Genomic DNA, 19168 nt, shown 5'->3' with positions numbered 1-19168 from the left:
TCTGAAAATCACACTTAAGGGCCCTACCTATAGAAAAGATCCCTCCACATGGTCAGAACGAGATGGAGGGAGGGAGAAAGCGAGAGGGACAGTAGGAGAAAGAAGAGTACGGCGAGAGAGAGAGGGTAGGAGCACGCAGAGAGGGTGTGAGAGCGGAGGGACGTCATGCTGCTGATTACAACCAGAGTGAGTTGGGGAGACGGAGAACTACATACTACTTCTTTCACTTCACCTTTACGTTGAGGGGGGGGGGTTAGAGAGAAGTTTAACCAAACAATTCTTGTTTTTAAACAAAGGAATCTTATTTTTTTTTAAGCAAAGCACTACTAATCAGCTTCACTCAGGTAAGAAATGCTGGATTTTTAGAATTACGGATTTTTTTGTTTTTTCTTCTCTGTTTGTCTGAAGACTTGGTGTGCAGTGTGCAGAAGGGGGTGTGTCAGTCTTTACAGAGAAGTGAGAGGAGCATGTGCACTGCTCCGTGAGAAGCAGTCGGAAGCCTTAAACTGATAATAGGACGATCAACTAGTAATAATACCACTACAGAGTAGACGAATTACTACTGTAGACAGAGAGGGAAAGCACACTGCTCTTATGTTAAAGGTGCGATATGCAACAACAACAAAAATCGAATAGTTCACTTATATTCAGTTTGTGACCACAAGCTATGTATAATGTAGAGAATAATTGTACCATTTTAAACCGCTGGTGTAATATATTTTTAATAACCAAAAATATTTTGTATAATTTTTTTTAAAATCTGTGTTTGAAACTGGTGAAAAAACTTAAGCACGGCAAGCATAGAAATAGTGGACATAGAACAGAATCTATAGCTCACATTTCTATATGAATTTGGTTAGGTCGCCAAAACAATTTACATATTGCAGCTTTAACGTTATACTTGGTGCCTGTTGTGTTTTTAAATATTGTTTCTCGCACAATGTGTTTTAAAAAAAAATAAAACGACAACCAAAACAAAACAACAAAAACAACAAAACAAAACAAAACAACAACAACAAAACAAAACAACAACAACAAAACAAAACAACAGCAAAAAAGGGTACTTGTGTACGCCCACTCCTCACGGCCAACCCTGTGCGTGTAGTAGTCAAACAGCGTAGTTTGTCAATCTGGCGTGAGTATTTCTGTGTGTTTTTTTTTTAAATTGAAGTTTTCTTAATAAGGTTGTCGGTAACCACACCTATTTGTACAGTCTCTCTTCTTTATTGTGTTAGCGTTAGGCTTAAGGTTAGCAGTGTGGTTGGTTAAAGTGATTTTAAACCTAACATTAAAGACCAAAAAGCTACATGTTTTTATGAATTTTTACAATATAGCCAATTTTGATTTTTTTTGGGGGGGGTGGAAACTGTTTTTATTAACCTTGAAGCAATGACATATTTTTTTATTACCGTATGATTGACATTCTGTCATAGGTGATGCAGGGTAGCCTAGTGGTTAGAGTGTAGGGGGGTAGGTAGACTAGTGGTTAGAGTGTAGGGGGGGGGAGGGGTAGGTAGCCTAGTGGTTAGAGTGTAGGGGGGGGGAGGGGTAGGTAGCCTAGTGGTTAGAGTGTAGGGGGGGCAGGTAGCCTAGTGGTTAGAGTGTAGGGGGGGGGAGGGGTAGGTAGCCTAGTGGTTAGAGTGTAGGGGGGGCAGGGTAGACTAGTGGTTAGAGTGTAGGGGGGGTAGGTAGACTAGTGGTTAGAGTGTAGGGGGGGCAGGGTAGCCTAGTGGTTAGAGTGTAGGGGGGGTAGGTAGACTAGTGGTTAGAGTGTAGGGGGGGCAGGGTAGCCTAGTGGTTAGAGTGTAGGGGGGGTAGGTAGACTAGTGGTTAGAGTGTAGGGGGGGCAGGGTAGCCTAGTGGTTAGAGTGTAGGGGGGGGGGGGGGGGGTAGGTAGCCTAGTGGTTAGAGTGTAGAGGGGGTAGGTAGCCTAGTGGTTAGAGTGTAGGGGGGGCAGGGTAGCCTAGTGGTTAGAGTGTAGAGGGGGTAGGTAGCCTAGTGGTTAGAGTGTAGGGGGGGTAGGTAGACTAGTGGTTAGAGTGTAGGGGGGGTAGGTAGACTAGTGGTTAGAGTGTAGGGGGGGTAGGTAGACTAGTGGTTAGAGTGTAGGGGGGGGCAGGGTAGCCTAGTGGTTAGAGTGTAGGGGGGAGGGGTAGGTAGCCTAGTGGTTAGAGTGTAGGTAGCCTAGTGGTTAGAGTGTAGGGGGGGCAGGTAGCCTAGTGGTTAGAGTGTAGAGGGGGTAGGTAGCCTAGTGGTTAGAGTGTAGGGGGGGGCAGGGTAGCCTAGTGGTTAGAGTGTAGGGGGGGTAGGTAGACTAGTGGTTAGAGTGTAGGGGGGGTAGGTAGCCTAGTGGTTAGAGTGTAGGGGGGGGCAGGGTAGCCTAGTGGTTAGAGTGTAGGGGGGAGGGGTAGGTAGCCTAGTGGTTAGAGTGTAGGGGGGGCAGGTAGTCTAGTGGTTAGAGTGTAGAGGGGGTAGGTAGCCTAGTGGTTAGAGTGTAGGGCTTACGGCTGGCTGGGTGGGTGTGTTTACTGTGGCTGGCCTAACGCTGACTGGCTGGGTGGGTGTGTTTACTGTGGCTGGCCTTATGGCTGGCTGGGTGTGTTTACTGTGGCTGGTCTACCGCTGGCTGGGTGGGTTTGTTTACTGTGGCTGGCCTTACGGCTGGCTGGGTGTGTTTACTATGGCTGGCTGGGTGGGTGTGTTTACTGTGGCTGGCCTTACGGCTGGCTGGCTGGGTGGGTTTGTTTACTATGGCTGGTCTACCGCTGGGTGGGTGTGTTTACTGTGGCTGGCCTTACGGCTGGCTGGGTGTGTTTACTATGGCTGGCTGGGTGGGTGTGTTTACTGTGGCTGGCCTTACGGCTGGCTGGCTGGGTGGGTTTGTTTACTATGGCTGGTCTACCGCTGGGTGGGTGGGTGTGTTTACTGTGGCTGGCCTTATGGCTGGCTGGGTGTGTTTACTATGGCTGGCCTACCGCTGGCTGGGTGGGTGTGTTTACTGTGGCTGGCCTTATGGCTGGCTGGGTGGGTGGGTGTGTTTATTGTGACTGCGGTCCAAATTGCTCCCTATGTAGTGCACTACTTTGACCATACAACCTTTTCCCTAATACCTATAGACGGGTTGGCTGACTACGTCACAAATGATGAGCGTGCATCGACGTGGCTGGATACCGTATGTTGTTTAGGATTCTGAATGGTCAGATAACTGGCAACAATGATTCTGAATCGTCAGGTAACTGGCAACAATGATTCTGAATCGTCAGGTAACTGGCAACAATGATTCTGAATCGTCAGGTAACTGGCAACAATGATTCTGAATCGTCAGGTAACTGGCAACAATGATTCTGAATGGTCAGGTAGCTGGCAACAATGTTTCTGAATGGTCAGGTTACTGGCAACAATGATTCTGAATGGTCAGGTAACTGGCAACAATGATGCTGAATGGTCAGGTAACTGGCAACAATGACGACAAGCTGCCACGAGGGGAATCGTAGGTGGCTCGTTTCAGCTAGTTTCATCTTATTGTTGATACCATGTCTTGTTTTGACCGATGTCACATTTTTATACTAAAATGGCAACAAAAATAATCAACTAGCAAGCTAACCGGCAACTGTAACCATGTATTTGAGGGACCACAAGTGCTCAATTTGTGCAAATGTATTTATGTTTTCAATAAACATTTGGAGACCTCGTCTCATAGTTGAGCACATGTTAGGTTTGGTTGCTGAACAACCAAACCAGTCTATGGGTCTGGTCCAGAAGTATTGCACTATACAGGGAACAGGCTGCCATTTCGAGACACAGGCAATCATGGATCAAGGTTCCCAGTAACAACTCTTGAGAAATGTTGTTGAGTTTCCCCGTTTCCTGTAAATTGTTACTCATCCAATTAGAAGGCTTGTCATCTTGGATCAAGGTCCGTGTGGAGGGAGAGATTAGCGCAGCCTCAGAACGCGTGCGTCTTGGTGGCGTCTACTAGTCCAGTCTGGCCTTTTTAAATGAATACTGACTGACTGACTGAGACGGCACAACATTCTTAGTCAAAGCTACTATCGATGGCAGCCATCTTAACCAGCATCTCTACTGTATGTGTGGGTTCTTGTAGGTAGGGCCTAGGTCTAATGTAGCAGGTGTAAAAGAAACACCTGAAAGTACATACTGGGCTTGAGAGGGGGAGGGGGGATACTGTTCTCTTCTGCACTATTCGACCAATCCAGTAAATGTGGAGGAGGAGTTAAGATGGAGTGTCCAAAAAAGGAAGTGTCTTTCCATTTCACGTGAAAACTGGAACAACTGGTTGTTGGGGACTCTGCAGAGGCTAATCTCTTGGCTATATTTATATTGGTGCAGGGGTTTTTTCTGGATTCAAAAGGGGCTTAGGTGTTGGGGGAGAATGGGCGTGGGTAGCCCATTGGGCGTGACTGAATTCGGTCTGGGCCCTGGGTAAGAATTTGAGTCCCCCGTCTTGGCGGCGGAGAGAATTGGTTTTAAAGCACATTTCCTGGAATTCCACATATATTTTTCCATGGAACTGAGAGAAATGTTGTGCAATTCTACACATTTTGCCATGGCTAATGCTGTGTTCTTATTGTTCTTATTCAATACTCCAGAATGACTAATGCTGTGTTCTTATTCTGAAACAGAACAATCAATACTCCAGAATGACTAATGCTGTGTTCTTATTCTGAAACAGAACAATCAATACTCCAGAATTGTTTTGTCTACCCTTTATTTGAATGATTGTTAGTTATAGAATATTTATCATAAAATGCAGACATGCGGTGCTTTAGGAAAGTATTCAGACCCCTTGACTTTTCCACATTTTGTTACGTTACAGCCTTATTCTAAAATATATATATTTTTTTATTATCCCTCATCAATCTACACACAATACCCCATAATGACATCACAATACCCCATAATGACATCACAATACCCCATAATGACAAAGCGAAAATTAGTTTCTAGATATTTTTTCAAATGTACACAAAAAATAAAGGGAACACTAAAATAACACATCCTAGATCTGAATGAATGAAATATTCTTATTAAATACTTTTTTCTTTACATAGTTGAATGTGCTGACAACAAAATCACACACAAATGATCAATGGAAACAAATTTATCAACCCATGGAGGTCTGGATTTGGAGTCACACTCAAAATTAAAGTGGAAAACCACACTACAGGCTGATCCAACTTTGATGTAATGTCCTTAAAACAAGTCAAAATGAGGCTCAGTAGTGTGTGTGGCCTCCACGTGCCTGTATGACCTCCCTACAACGCCAGGGCATGCTCCTGATGAGGTGGCGGAAGGTCTCCCAAGGGATCTCCTCCCAGACCTGGACTAAAGCATCCGCCAACTCCTGGACAGTCTGTGGTGCAACGTGGCGTTGGTGGATGGAGCGAGACATGATGTCCCAGATGTGCTCAATTGGATTCAGGTCTGGGGAACGGGCGGGCCAGTTCATCTGTGAAGAGCACAGGGCGCTAGTGGCGAATTTGCCAATCTTGGTGTTCTCTGGCAAATGCCAAACGTCCTGCACAGTGTTGGGCTGTAAGCACAACCCCCACCTGTGGACGTCGGGCCCTCATACCACCCTCATGGAGTCTGTTTCAATGGAAGAAGTTTGGAACCACCAAGACTCTTCCTAGAGCTGGCCAGCCGCCCAAACTGAGCAATGGGGGGAGAAGGGCCTTGGTCAGGAAGGTGACCAAGGACCCGATGGTCACTCTGACAGATTTCTAGAGTTCCTCTTTGGAGATGAGCGAACCTTCCAGAAGAACAACCATCTCTGCAGCACTCCACCAGGCCTTTATGGTAGAGTGGCCAGACAGAAGCCACTCCTCAGTAAAAGGGACATGATAGCCCACTTGGAGTTTGCCAAAAGGCACCTAAAGACTCTCAGACCATGAGAAACAAGATTCTCTGGTCTGATGAAACCAACATTGAAATATTTTGCCTGAATGCCAAGCATCACATCTGGAGGAAACCTGGCACCATCCCCACGGTGAAGCATGGCGGTGGCACCATCATGCTGTGGGGATGATTATCAGCGGGACTTGGAGACTAGTCAGGGTTGAGGGGAAAGATGAACGGAGAAAAGTAAAGAGAGAAATGAGATGACCTGCTCAGGACTTCAGATTGGGGTGAAGGTTCAACTTCCAACAGGACAACAACCTAAGCACACAGACAACGCAGGAGTGGCTTCGGGACAAGTCTCTGAATGTACTTGAGTGGCCCAGCCAGAGTTCGGACTTGAACCCAATCGAACATCTCTGGAGAGACCTGAAAACAGCTGTGCAGCGACGCTCCCCATCCAACCTGACAGAGCTTGAGAGGATCTACAGAGAAGAATGGGCGAAACTCCCCAAATACAGATGTGCCAAGCTTGAGGCTGTAATCGAAGACTTGAGGCTGTAATCGCTGCCAAAGGTGCTTCAACAAAGTATGTAAATGTGATACTTAAGTTTATATATATATTTTTTAATAGATTTGCAAAAATGTCCTGTTTTTGCTTTGTCGTTATTAGGTATTGTGTGAAGATTGACGAGGGGGGGGGGGGAATCCATTTTAGAATAAGGCTGTAACGTAACAAAATGTAGATAAAGTCAAGGGGTCTGAATACTTTTCCGACTGCACCGTAGGTCGATGCACTGTAAGTCGACGTTATCTTTTCTACATACTTCATATCTGGTTTTTAAACTGAAAGAGTTTTTCCATCCTGAGAATGTATTTAAAAAAAAAAAAAAATGCTTAGGTGGCCCACCCAAGACTTACTACGCTGATAACATCCTGGGGTCTTGTTTCTGCCCAATCATTTCAGCTCTGTTTGTCTTGACCACTTAAGGCCATGTCTCAAGGCCAGTGAAGTATAAACACATGAAATACTAAATGCCATAGCTGAGTCGTGAGCACATGAAGGTTGCAAAAAATTCAAATTTAGTTTGCTTAATTTCAGTATGTGACAAAACAAGCAATGTGTAGAGAGAGAGAGTCATTGTACCGTCTAAACCGCTGTGAAATATATTTTAATAACCCAAAATATTGTATTTTCAGCTGTTTGAAGCTGGTGTACAAAACCAAAAGTAAAAGACACAAAATTATTTAAACTTAGAAATGGAGCACATAGAACAGATCTACCGCTTATTTAGACTTGCTTTCAATGAGAATGACAGATCTACAACTCACATTTCTATGCAAATTTGATCAGGCCGCCCAATAACTTACATATTGCAGCTTATAAAGATCTCTAGTCTACTTCCTGTAAAATTTAGTCCTGATTTTTTTTATTTTTTTTAGTTTACCACCTTTCACACATTTGACCAAATGTTCGTTTTTACTCTCACATAAAGAGCTGTTAGTAACTTTAATGATGGGTTGTGCAGTGTCTCTCTCTCTCTACCCAGGCTGTAACACACACTCTCACACCCCCCTAAGTGTGTGTGTGTTTTTCCCCTATCAATGTCTTAACGCTGTGGGTGTGTATTTACTCTCCCAAACACCGTGTGTGTGTGTGTGTGTGTGTTGGCAGGAGACGTCGCTGACTCAGCGGAGCCCGGTAGAGGGGAGGAGAGACTGAGGGAGCTGGAGAGAAGCCAGTATGATTGGTGCAGAACAACAGACTGACAGCATGGTGAGCCAATCAGACAGCGCCATGGGGAGGGAGAGGGGGAAGCTGCCATTTCATCTCTCACTAACTTATTCTTCTTCCTCTTGACGTTTCTCACACGACTACAACACATTTATACTTCTATGCTTCAGTACTGAATGATACAGTGATGTAAATTGATAGACCTGATAACGTTTTTTATGTTTTGAAATCTTACTTCTTGCGTAATGGCATTGGCTTCTCGGTATGTCATTGATTTATATAGCATCTGACAATCGTCACCTTTAAAAAAAAAAATTAAAAAAAATATTGCAGCCGTTTTCACATCCCTAAACCAAGTGGAGGATATTCTTCAAATGTTTCAATTAACTTCCCACTAAAACGTGCTGTGTTGGGAAGCCAATAGTACACCGGTCTTAGACCTGTCCCCGATTGGCTCTTTTCCATCACAGCGTGGACACACACCCATCATGACAGACAGAACCGAAATAATTCACAATTCTACATCGCCCTCACAATCATAAACACCCTGAGGACGGAGTAACAACGGAACGTGTGGTCTGGGGGCCCGAGACACGGCTGTATAATATCACTAATCTATAGTCTAGGGGTGTGTTCCCTTAGAAATCAAACGAAACGCGGCGGGACCTACCTGAATTTGTCCAAAAGAAAGTTTAGCTTTCGTTGCAAACTGTTACAGTAATGAATGCACCCTAGGCCTCATGGGGCCATAAGAACTGAGCAGAAGCTGTGACTTTCCAACATGACTGTTTAAAAAAACTGTCTGCACATGACATAGGCCACACCCACCTCTGTGAATAAATTAGCAAAACATTCTAAATCTGTTTTTGCTTTGTCCTTTGTCCTTCCTTTTTAGAATAAGACTGTATAACGTAACCAAGTTGAAGAAGTCAAATGGTCTGTGTACTTTCTGAATGCACTGTGTATCAGGAAGTATACACCCTTAGCAGCAGAAGCTTAGAAACGGCGCCCTCTTGTGGGTGATTTTATAGGCGATCGTTTCAAAAGCAGTCACCGTTTTGGTACGACTTCTCAACACACACTTCTTCCGTCTAGAAAAAGTGACAGATTGGGTGGCCTGCAGATTTGAATACTTCTCTATAGAGCTGTTTTCATATGAAGACATGACCAATCTATCACCTGTCTCCTCAGAGGACTCCCAGTAGGAATGTATTGATGATTTGAGGTATCGAGTCACTGTGTGGTCCATTTACAGTTGACCTCCCAGCATATCCCAACTCCACCTAAAGTCCCGTGGTCTTGACTCTGCTGTAGTTGCGTAACTGTGCGGGAGTTTTGTAAACGAGAACCCTCCTCCACCTGCTAGACATAAGAGACAATGATAATACCATATCAGCCTGGTAACTGTCAACAGCTACACACACATTCCATGTGGATGGATGGATGGCCGGCCTCCTTTCCTAAAAATAAAACTGTGGAGACACCGGATACAGGAGGCTATCTGGAGCTCACCGTCTGACTGCTTTGGGTAGGCCGAGGGAGGACGAGAGAGACACACACACACACACACACACACACACACACACACACTAAGCCACAGTGTGGCGAGTCGGTCAGTCACGCCAGCAGACAGGAGAACCCCAATGTGCTCTCTAACCCTCTCCGATATGATACATAGGGACACATTGACAGTAACACATTGGTCACACACAGGAGGTTATAATCCTGTGTGTGATATCTACAGTACCAGTCAAAAGTTTGGGCACAGCTACTCTCATTCAAGTGTTTTTCTTTATTTGTACTATTTTCTACTTTGTAGAAATAATAGTGAATACATCAAACTATGAAATAACACATATGGAGCCATGTAGTAACCAAAATAAAGTGTTAAACAAATAAAAATATATGAGATTCTTCAAAGTATCCACACTTTGCCTTGACGACAGCTTTGCACACTCTTGGCATTCTCTCAACCAGCTTTATGAGGTAGTCACCTGGAATGCTTTTCCAACAGTCTTGAAGGAGTTCCCGCATATGCTAAGCACTCTGCGGTCCAACTCATCCCAAACCATCTCGATTGGGTTGAGGTCAGGTGATTGTGGAGGCCAGGTCATCTCATGCAGCAATCCATCACTCTCCTTCTTGTTCAAATAGCCCTTACACAGCCTGGAGGGGTGTGTTGAGTCATTGTCCTGTTGAAAAATAAAAGTCACACTAAGAGCAAACCAGATGGGATGATGTATTGCTGCAGAATGTTGTTGTAGCCATGCTGGTTAAGTGTGCCTTGAATTCTAAATGAGTCACCAGCAAAGCACCCCCACACCATCCCACCTCCTCTTCCATGCTTCACGGTGGGAACCACACATACGGAGATCATCCGTTCGCCTACTCTGGGTCTCACAAAGACCGGGCTGTTGGAACCAAAAATCTCAAATTTGGACTCATCAGACCAAAGGACAGGTTTCCAGCAGTCTAATGTCCATTGGGGCGGCAGGGTAGCCTAGTGGTTGGACTAGTAACCTCGGCCCATCCAGAGCAGTCAGACGGTTACAAGTTCAAACCCCCCTACCTGACAAGGTACAAATCTGTCGTTCTGCCCCTGAACAAGGCAGTTAACCCACTGTTCCTAGGCTGTCATTGAAAATAAGAATTTGTTCTTAACTGACTTGCCGAGTTAAATAAAGGTCAAATAAAAAATATTGCTCGTGTTTCTTGACCCAAGCAAGTCTCTTTTTCTTATTGGTGTTCTTTAGTAGTGGTTTCTTTGCAGAAATTCGACTTTTCTCTCTTCTCTTTTCTCTCCTCTCCTCTTTCAAGATGACAGAGCCAACCATCTAATCTCTTGATGTATGCAGTGAAAAAGCACTTTAGCTTAATCTGGTCCCGTTTGCCAGTTGCCTGCCCCTCTCTGTTTGACGTACATTACGGCTGTAGTCGTTTCCATACAGCAGCACATTTAAGATAATGAAACGATGTCATTACAACAGAAGGCCTCCCATACCCTCCCCGCCCCTACCTCTAGCTGGGTGTTCTGAGGTTTTCCTCTCTGTTAGCCAGTCACGATCCACCGAAGCTTCTGTCTGCGTGCATCTGGTTTACGACGTCCACATACCAGGCTCTGTTTGCTCCCAGCAGAACGCGGCGCAAAACGAACGTCGCTCGCGTACTCCCTCAAAGACCTTCACTTACAAAACCAGAAACTGCAGTATTACTGTTTTTTTGTGTGTGTGTGTGTGTGTGTGTGTGTGTGTGTGTGTGTGTGTGTGTGTGTGTGTACGAACAGCTTAAAATAAATCCAGAACACCAAAGCAAACGTCACAATTTTATAATATGTGCACAGAGGCACACCACGTTTCCCCTAGGGAGCAGGGGACAGGCGTTAGGGACGCAGTGTATATAAGTAGTGTACACTCACACCCTCCGCTAAGGGAGCAGGGGACAGGCGTTAGGGACGCCGTGTATATAAGTAGTGTACACTCACACCCTCCCCTAGGGAGCAGGGGACAGGCGTTAGGGACGCAGTGTATATAAGTAGTGTACACTCACACCCTCCGCTAAGGGAGTAGGGGACAGGCGTTAGGGACGCAGTGTATATAAGTAGTGTACACTCACACCCTCCGCTAAGGGAGCAGGGGACAGGCGTTAGGGACGCCGTGTATATAAGTAGTGTACACTCACACCCTCCCCTAGGGAGCAGGGGACAGGCGTTAGGGACGCAGTGTATATAAGTAGTGTACACTCACACCCTCCCCTAGGGAGCAGGCGTTAGGGACGTAGTGTATATACGTAGTGTACACTCACACCCTCCCCTAGGGAGCAGGGGACAGGCGTTAGGGACGCAGTGTATATACGTAGTGTACACTCACACCCTCCCCTAGGGAGCAGGCGTTAGGGACGTAGTGTATATAAGTAGTGTACACTCACACCCTCCCCTAGGGAGCAGGCGTTAGGGACGCAGTGTATATAAGTAGTGTACACTCACACCTCCCCTAGGGAGCAGTGTATATAAGTAGTGTACACTCACACCCTCCCCTAGGGAGCAGTGTATATAAGTAGTGTACACTCACACCCTCCCCTAGGGGACAACTGTATCTGGGAACAGTGCAGTGAAGTACTGCGGCTCACTCAGGCAGCACCAAGGAGACCCTCAGGAAGGGGGGGGGTGAAAGGAGGGGGGGGGGGGGGCAGGGCTGCTGTTAGAATGCTGTGTCACTGGAGCTCTCTGCGTGGGCTTCCCCTCTCCTCATCCCTCCATTCTCTGATCCGTCCGTCCCTATCACACTCAGTCAATCGCTGCCAACGGGGTGGTTTGAAGACACGCACACTAACAGCAACAGTGTCTCTTTTTCTGATGCAGAGGTGTCAATGTAGGGGGGGGGGGGGGGACCTTGTGAGAAAGGTGTTCCATGTGAAAACATATTTCTGATCGTGTGTGTGTGTGTTAGTCTACCCCTGAGTAGTGCGTTGTGGTGCTTGAGATGGTTGAAGTTCAGGCTGTAGCATCCTCAGGCTCTGCCATGCGCTGCTGTGGTACATGCTGCTGTGGTACATGATGGTGTGGTACATGATGGTGTGGTACATGCTGCTGTGGCACATGCTGCTCTGCTGTGGTACATGCTGTTCTGCTGTGGTACATGCTGTTCTGCTGTGGTACATGCTACTGTGGTACATACTGATGTGGTACATGATGCTGTGGTACATACTGATGTGATACATGCTACTGTGGTACATTATGGTGTGGTACATGATGTGCTGCTATGGTACATGCTGCTGTGGTACATGCTGCTGTGGTACATGCTGCTGTGGTACATGCCGCTGTGGTACATGCCGCTGTGGTACATGCTGCTGTGGTACATGCTGCTGTGGTACATGCTGCGCTGCTGTGACATGTTGCCGAGGAAGCTGCCTGCCTGCGACGAGATGGATCTCGGTGAAGGGTGAACAGGGATGGAGTGGGGAAGGGAGGGAGGATGTGATAGCGGGGGGGGGGGAGAGCACGTGATTGGGTGAGGTAGGAGATGCGCATGGCATGGTGATGGGTGGAGCTTAAGCATCAGGCAATTCCTCCTCTCTCTTGCTCTCCCTTCCCTCCTCTCTCTCATGCTGCATTCTCACTCTTCCTGTCATGTCTAGTCGGTCCGCCTGCCTCCCTTCTTCCTTTCCTTCCTCCTCTCCTCTTTCTGGACTATTTCAGTGGACTCTGTCAATCTTACAGACTATCCACTTCCTTCCCGACTCAGTCTGAGCAACAGGGGGTCTTTCCAGGCACCTGCGCTCCCTCACTCTGTTTTCATCCACCTCTCTCTGGGGGGGGGGAGTGGGGGGCGGGGAGGACTGAGGTTGGGGGTGTGTCGCACCACTGTCCCGGAGCACCTCCTGGGGCACGAGCGGGGAGAGGAAAAGCGGAGTGTAGGGAGGAGGATGGTGAGGAGGGTAATGCAGGCCCGTGGTGCTCCCTTCATTCTCCATGCTAATGTTCCTCTGTAGACTGTGTGTCTGGAGACAGCCCTGTCTCTCATCATGAGCCTGGCAGACCGGGTCGCCTGCTCTTTGCTCAACTGCTTTGTAAGTGGCTCTATGGCCCCTTTTTTTCAAATTCTTGTGTGTGTGTTTTGAGCGCAAGTTTCTGTGTGCTACTCCCCTTCCTGTGCAGCGTGTGTTTGTGGGTGCGCCTGGGAGTGTGTGGGGGGGGGGCTTTGAGTTCGGTTCTCATGGAGCCATGTCAGGGGGTAGAGCTCCAATAGAGAAGTGACTGTTAGCCTAGCCTACCTAGCCCCTCTAGTAGAGAGTGGAGCGACTGGGTTAGCCTACCTAGCCCCTCTAGTAGAGAGTGGAGCGACTGGGTTAGCCTACCTAGCCCCTCTAGTAGAGAGTGGAGCGACTGGGTTAGCCTACCTAGCCCCTCTAGTAGAGAGTGGAGCGACTGGGTTAGCTTACCTAGCCCCTCTAGTAGAGAGTGGAGCGACTGGGTTAGCCTACCTAGCCTTTCCAGTAGAGAATCGAGTGACTGTGCTAGCCTAGCCTACCTAGCCTCTCCTGTAGAGAATCAAGTGACTATGCTAGCCTAGCCTACCTAGCCTCTCCAGTAGAGAATGGAGCGACTGTGCTAGCCTACCTAGCCTCTCCAGTAGAGAATGGAGCTACTGGGCTTGCCTCTCCAGTAGAGAATAGCGTGACTGTGCTAGCCTAGCCAGGCTTAGAGAAGGCTGTGTTGTATTATACCTAGCCTCTCCAGTAGAGAATAGCTTGACTGTGCTAGCCTACCTAGCCTCTCCAGTAGAGAATAGCGTGACTGTGCTAGCCTAGCCAGGCTTAGAGAAGGCTGTGTTGTATTATACCTAGCTTCTCCAGTAGAGAATAAAGGGACTGTGCTAGCGTACCTAGCCTCTCCAGTTGAGAATAAAGGGACTGTGCTAGCGTACCTAGCCTCTCTAGTTGAGAATAAAGGGACTGTGCTAGCCTACCTAGCCTCTCCAGTTGAGAATAAAGAGACTGTGCTAGCGTACCTAGCCTCTCCAGTAGAGAATAAAGGGACTGTGCTAGCGTAGTAGCCAGCCTCTGAGCAGTAGCGCTTGATCTGAGTCGTGCTGTAGGGATGTACCGTGTGAGGAATATAAATAATACATGACTAATGTTACAGCAGTGGCAGGCAGGTGGTTGGATGGTACTGTTCTCTGTTAGCAGGTGGTGGTTGGATGGTACTGTTCTCTGTTAGCAGGTGGTGGTTGGATGGTACTGTTCTCTGTTAGCAGCAGGTGGTGGTGGTGGTTGGATGGTACTGTTCTCTGTTAGCAGGTGGTGGTTGGATGGTACTGTTCTCTGTTAGCAGGTGGTGGTTGGATGGTACTGTTCTCTGTTAGCAGGTGGTGGTTGGATGGTACTGTTCTCTGTTAGCAGGTGGTGGTGGTTGGATGGTACTGTTCTCTGTTAGCAGGTGGTGGTTGGATGGTACTGTTCTCTGTTAGCAGGTGGTGGTGGTTGGATGGTACTGTTCTCTGTTAGCAGGTGGTGGTTGGATGGTACTGTTCTCTGTTAGCAGGTGGTGGTTGGATGGTACTGTTCTCTGTTAGCAGGTGGTGGTGGTTGGATGGTACTGTTCTCTGTTAGCAGGTGGTGGTGGTTGGATGGTACTGTTCTCTGTTAGCAGGTGGTGGTGGTTGGATGGTACTGTTCTCTGTTAGCAGGTGGTGGTTGGATGGTACTGTTCTCTGTTAGCAGGTGGTGGTTGGATGGTACTGTTCTCTGTTAGCAGGTGGTGGTTGGATGGTACTGTTCTCTGTTAGCAGGTGGTGGTTGGATGGTACTGTTCTCTGTTAGCAGGTGGTGGTTGGATGGTACTGTTCTCTGTTAGCAGGTGGTGGTTGGATGGTACTGTTCTCTGTTAGCAGGTGGTGGTTGGATGGTACTGTTCTCTGTTAGCAGGTGGTGGTTGGATGGTACTGTTCTCTGTTAGCAGGTGGTGGTTGGATGGTACTGTTCTCTGTTAGCAGGTGGTGGTTGGATGGTACTGTTCTCTGTTAGCAGGTGGTGGTTGGATGGTACTGTTCTCTGTTAGCAGGTGGTGGTGGTTGGATGGTACTGTTCTCTGTTAGCAGGTGGTGGTGGTTGGATGGTACTGTTCTCTGTTAGCAGGTGGTGGTTGGATGGTACTGTTCTCTGTTAGCAGGTGGTGGTTGGATGGTACTGTTCTCTGTTAGCAGGTGGTGGTGGTTGGATGGTACTGTTCTCTGTTAGCAGGTGGTGGTGGTTGGATGGTACTGTTCTCTGTTAGCAGGTGGTGGTTGGATGGTACTGTTCTCTGTTAGCAGGTGGTGGTGGTTGGATGGTACTGTTCTCTGATAGCAGGCGGTGGTTGGATGGTACTGTTCTCTGTTAGCAGGTGGTGGTTGGATGGTACTGTTCTCTGTTAGCAGGTGGTGGTTGGATGGTACTGTTCTCTGTTAGCAGGTGGTGGTTGGATGGTACTGTTCTCTGTTAGCAGGTGGTGGTTGGATGGTACTGTTCTCTGTTAGCAGGTGGTGGTGGTTGGATGGTACTGTTCTCTGTTAGCAGGTGGTGGTGGTTGGATGGTACTGTTCTCTGTTAGCAGGTGGTGGTTGGATGGTACTGTTCTCTGTTAGCAGGTGGTGGTGGTTGGATGGTACTGTTCTCTGATAGCAGGCGGTGGTTGGATGGTACTGTTCTCTGTTAGCAGGTGGTGGTGGTTGGATGGTACTGTTCTCTGATAGCAGGCGGTGGTTGGATGGTACTGTTCTCTGTTAGCAGGTGGTGGTTGGATGGTACTGTTCTCTGTTAGCAGGTGGTGGTTGGATGGTACTGTTCTCTGTTAGCAGGTGGTGGTTGGATGGTACTGTTCTCTGTTAGCAGGTGGTGGTTGGATGGTACTGTTCTCTGTTAGCAGGTGGTGGTTGGATGGTACTGTTCTCTGTTAGCAGGTGGTGGTTGGATGGTACTGTTCTCTGTTAGCAGGTGGTGGTTGGATGGTACTGTTCTCTGTTAGCAGGTGGTGGTTGGATGGTACTGTTCTCTGTTAGCAGGTGGTGGTGGTTGGATGGTACTGTTCTCTGTTAGCAGGTGGTGGTGGTTGGATGGTACTGTTCTCTGTTAGCAGGTGGTGGTTGGATGGTACTGTTCTCTGTTAGCAGGTGGTGGTTGGATGGTACTGTTCTCTGTTAGCAGGTGGTGGTTGGATGGTACTGTTCTCTGTTAGCAGGTGGTGGTTGGATGGTACTGTTCTCTGTTAGCAGGTGGTGGTGGTTGGATGGTACTGTTCTCTGTTAGCAGGTGGTGGTTGGATGGTACTGTTCTCTGTTAGCAGGTGGTGGTGGTTGGATGGTACTGTTCTCTGATAGCAGGCGGTGGTTGGATGGTACTGTTCTCTGTTAGCAGGTGGTGGTTGGATGGTACTGTTCTCTGTTAGCAGGTGGTGGTTGGATGGTACTGTTCTCTGTTAGCAGGTGGTGGTGGTTGGATGGTACTGTTCTCTGTTAGCAGGTGGTGGTGGTTGGATGGTACTGTTCTCTGTTAGCAGGTGGTGGTTGGATGGTACTGTTCTCTGTTAGCAGGTGGTGGTGGTTGGATGGTACTGTTCTCTGTTAGCAGGTGGTGGTTGGATGGTACTGTTCTCTGATAGCAGGTGGTGGTTGGATGGTACTGTTCTCTGTTAGCAGGTGGTGGTTGGATGGTACTGTTCTCTGTTAGCAGGTGGTGGTTGGATGGTACTGTTCTCTGTTAGCAGGTGGTGGTTGGATGGTACTGTTCTCTGTTAGCAGGTGGTGGTTGGATGGTACTGTTCTCTGTTAGCAGGTGGTGGTTGGATGGTACTGTTCTCTGTTAGCAGGTGGTGGTTGGATGGTACTGTTCTCTGTTAGCAGGTGGTGGTTGGATGGTACTGTTCTCTGTTAGCAGGTGGTGGTTGGATGGTACTGTTCTCTGTTAGCAGGTGGTGGTTGGATGGTACTGTTCTCTGTTAGCAGGTGGTGGTGGTTGGATGGTACTGTTCTCTGTTAGCAGGTGGTGGTTGGATGGTACTGTTCTCTGTTAGCAGGTGGTGGTTGGATGGTACTGTTCTCTGTTAGCAGGTGGTGGTTGGATGGTACTGTTCTCTGTTAGCAGGTGGTGGTGGTTGGATGGTACTGTTCTCTGTTAGCAGGTGGTGGTTGGATGGTACTGTTCTCTGTTAGCAGGTGGTGGTTGGATGGTACTGTTCTCTGTTAGCAGGTGGTGGTTGGATGGTACTGTTCTCTGTTAGCAGGTGGTGGTTGGATGGTACTGTTCTCTGTTAGCAGGTGGTGGTTGGATGGTACTGTTCTCTGTTAGCAGGTGGTGGTTGGATGGTACTGTTCTCTGTTAGCAGGTGGTGGTTGGATGGTACTGTTCTCTGTTAGCAGGTGGTGGTTGGATGGTACTGTTCTCTGTTAGCAGGTGGTGGTGGTTGGATGGTACTGTTCTCTGTTAGCAGGTGGTGGTGGTTGGATGGTACTGTTCTCTGTTAGCAGGTGGTGGTGGTTGGATGGTACTGTTCTCTGTTAGCAGGTGGTGGTTGGATGGTACTGTTCTCTGTTAGCAGGTGGTGGTTGGATGGTACTGTTCTCTGTTAGCAGGTGGTGGTGGTTGGATGGTACTGTTCTCTGATAGCAGGCGGTGGTTGGATGGTACTGTTCTCTGTTAGCAGGTGGTGGTTGGATGGTACTGTTCTCTGTTAGCAGGTGGTGGTTGGATGGTACTGTTCTCTGTTAGCAGGTGGTGGTTGGATGGTACTGTTCTCTGTTAGCAGGTGGTGGTGGTTGGATGGTACTGTTCTCTGTTAGCAGGTGGTGGTTGGATGGTACTGTTCTCTGTTAGCAGGTGGTGGTTGGATGGTACTGTTCTCTGTTAGCAGGTGGTGGTTGGATGGTACTGTTCTCTGTTAGCAGGTGGTGGTTGGATGGTACTGTTCTCTGTTAGCAGGTGGTGGTGGTTGGATGGTACTGTTCTCTGTTAGCAGGTGGTGGTGGTTGGATGGTACTGTTCTCTGTTAGCAGGTGGTGGTTGGATGGTACTGTTCTCTGTTAGCAGGTGGTGGTGGTTGGATGGTACTGTTCTCTGATAGCAGGCGGTGGTTGGATGGTACTGTTCTCTGTTAGCAGGTGGTGGTGGTTGGATGGTACTGTTCTCTGATAGCAGGCGGTGGTTGGATGGTACTGTTCTCTGTTAGCAGGTGGTGGTTGGATGGTACTGTTCTCTGTTAGCAGGTGGTGGTTGGATGGTACTGTTCTCTGTTAGCAGGTGGTGGTTGGATGGTACTGTTCTCTGTTAGCAGGTGGTGGTTGGATGGTACTGTTCTCTGTTAGCAGGTGGTGGTTGGATGGTACTGTTCTCTGTTAGCAGGTGGTGGTTGGATGGTACTGTTCTCTGTTAGCAGGTGGTGGTTGGATGGTACTGTTCTCTGTTAGCAGGTGGTGGTTGGATGGTACTGTTCTCTGTTAGCAGGTGGTGGTGGTTGGATGGTACTGTTCTCTGTTAGCAGGTGGTGGTGGTTGGATGGTACTGTTCTCTGTTAGCAGGTGGTGGTTGGATGGTACTGTTCTCTGTTAGCAGGTGGTGGTTGGATGGTACTGTTCTCTGTTAGCAGGTGGTGGTTGGATGGTACTGTTCTCTGTTAGCAGGTGGTGGTGGTTGGATGGTACTGTTCTCTGTTAGCAGGTGGTGGTTGGATGGTACTGTTCTCTGTTAGCAGGTGGTGGTGGTTGGATGGTACTGTTCTCTGATAGCAGGCGGTGGTTGGATGGTACTGTTCTCTGTTAGCAGGTGGTGGTGGTTGGATGGTACTGTTCTCTGTTAGCAGGTGGTGGTTGGATGGTACTGTTCTCTGTTAGCAGGTGGTGGTTGGATGGTACTGTTCTCTGTTAGCAGGTGGTGGTGGTTGGATGGTACTGTTCTCTGTTAGCAGGTGGTGGTGGTTGGATGGTACTGTTCTCTGTTAGCAGGTGGTGGTTGGATGGTACTGTTCTCTGTTAGCAGGTGGTGGTGGTTGGATGGTACTGTTCTCTGTTAGCAGGTGGTGGTTGGATGGTACTGTTCTCTGATAGCAGG

At 47.9% G+C, this 19168-nt stretch overlaps 1 protein-coding gene across 12 annotated transcripts in view; it reads left to right on the top strand.

The window, feature by feature from the left end:
* LOC139417938 (phosphatidylinositol-3,5-bisphosphate 3-phosphatase MTMR4-like) overlaps nucleotides 1–19168 on the top strand; it is a 109529-nt gene that overhangs the window by 8714 nt on the left and 81647 nt on the right. For 4 of the 12 annotated variants that reach the window (XM_071166943.1, XM_071166933.1, XM_071166939.1 and 1 more), the window contains exon 2: nucleotides 7535–7636. In XM_071166943.1, the coding sequence (XP_071023044.1) occupies nucleotides 7604–7636 (33 nt within the window). In that variant the 5' untranslated portion in view covers nucleotides 7535–7603. Of the gene's footprint in view, nucleotides 1–81; nucleotides 187–321; nucleotides 345–7531; nucleotides 7637–19168 lie in introns of those variants that run through there. The other 8 variants (XM_071166940.1, XM_071166937.1, XR_011635256.1 and 5 more) reach the window with 6 other exon arrangements.

The sequence above is a fragment of the Oncorhynchus clarkii genome, chromosome 10, assembly GCF_045791955.1.
Source record: "Oncorhynchus clarkii lewisi isolate Uvic-CL-2024 chromosome 10, UVic_Ocla_1.0, whole genome shotgun sequence".
Lineage (NCBI taxonomy): Eukaryota > Metazoa > Chordata > Actinopteri > Salmoniformes > Salmonidae > Oncorhynchus > Oncorhynchus clarkii.
The sequence above is the reverse complement of the archived record's forward strand: the minus strand, read 5'-3'. Positions and strand labels throughout refer to the sequence as shown.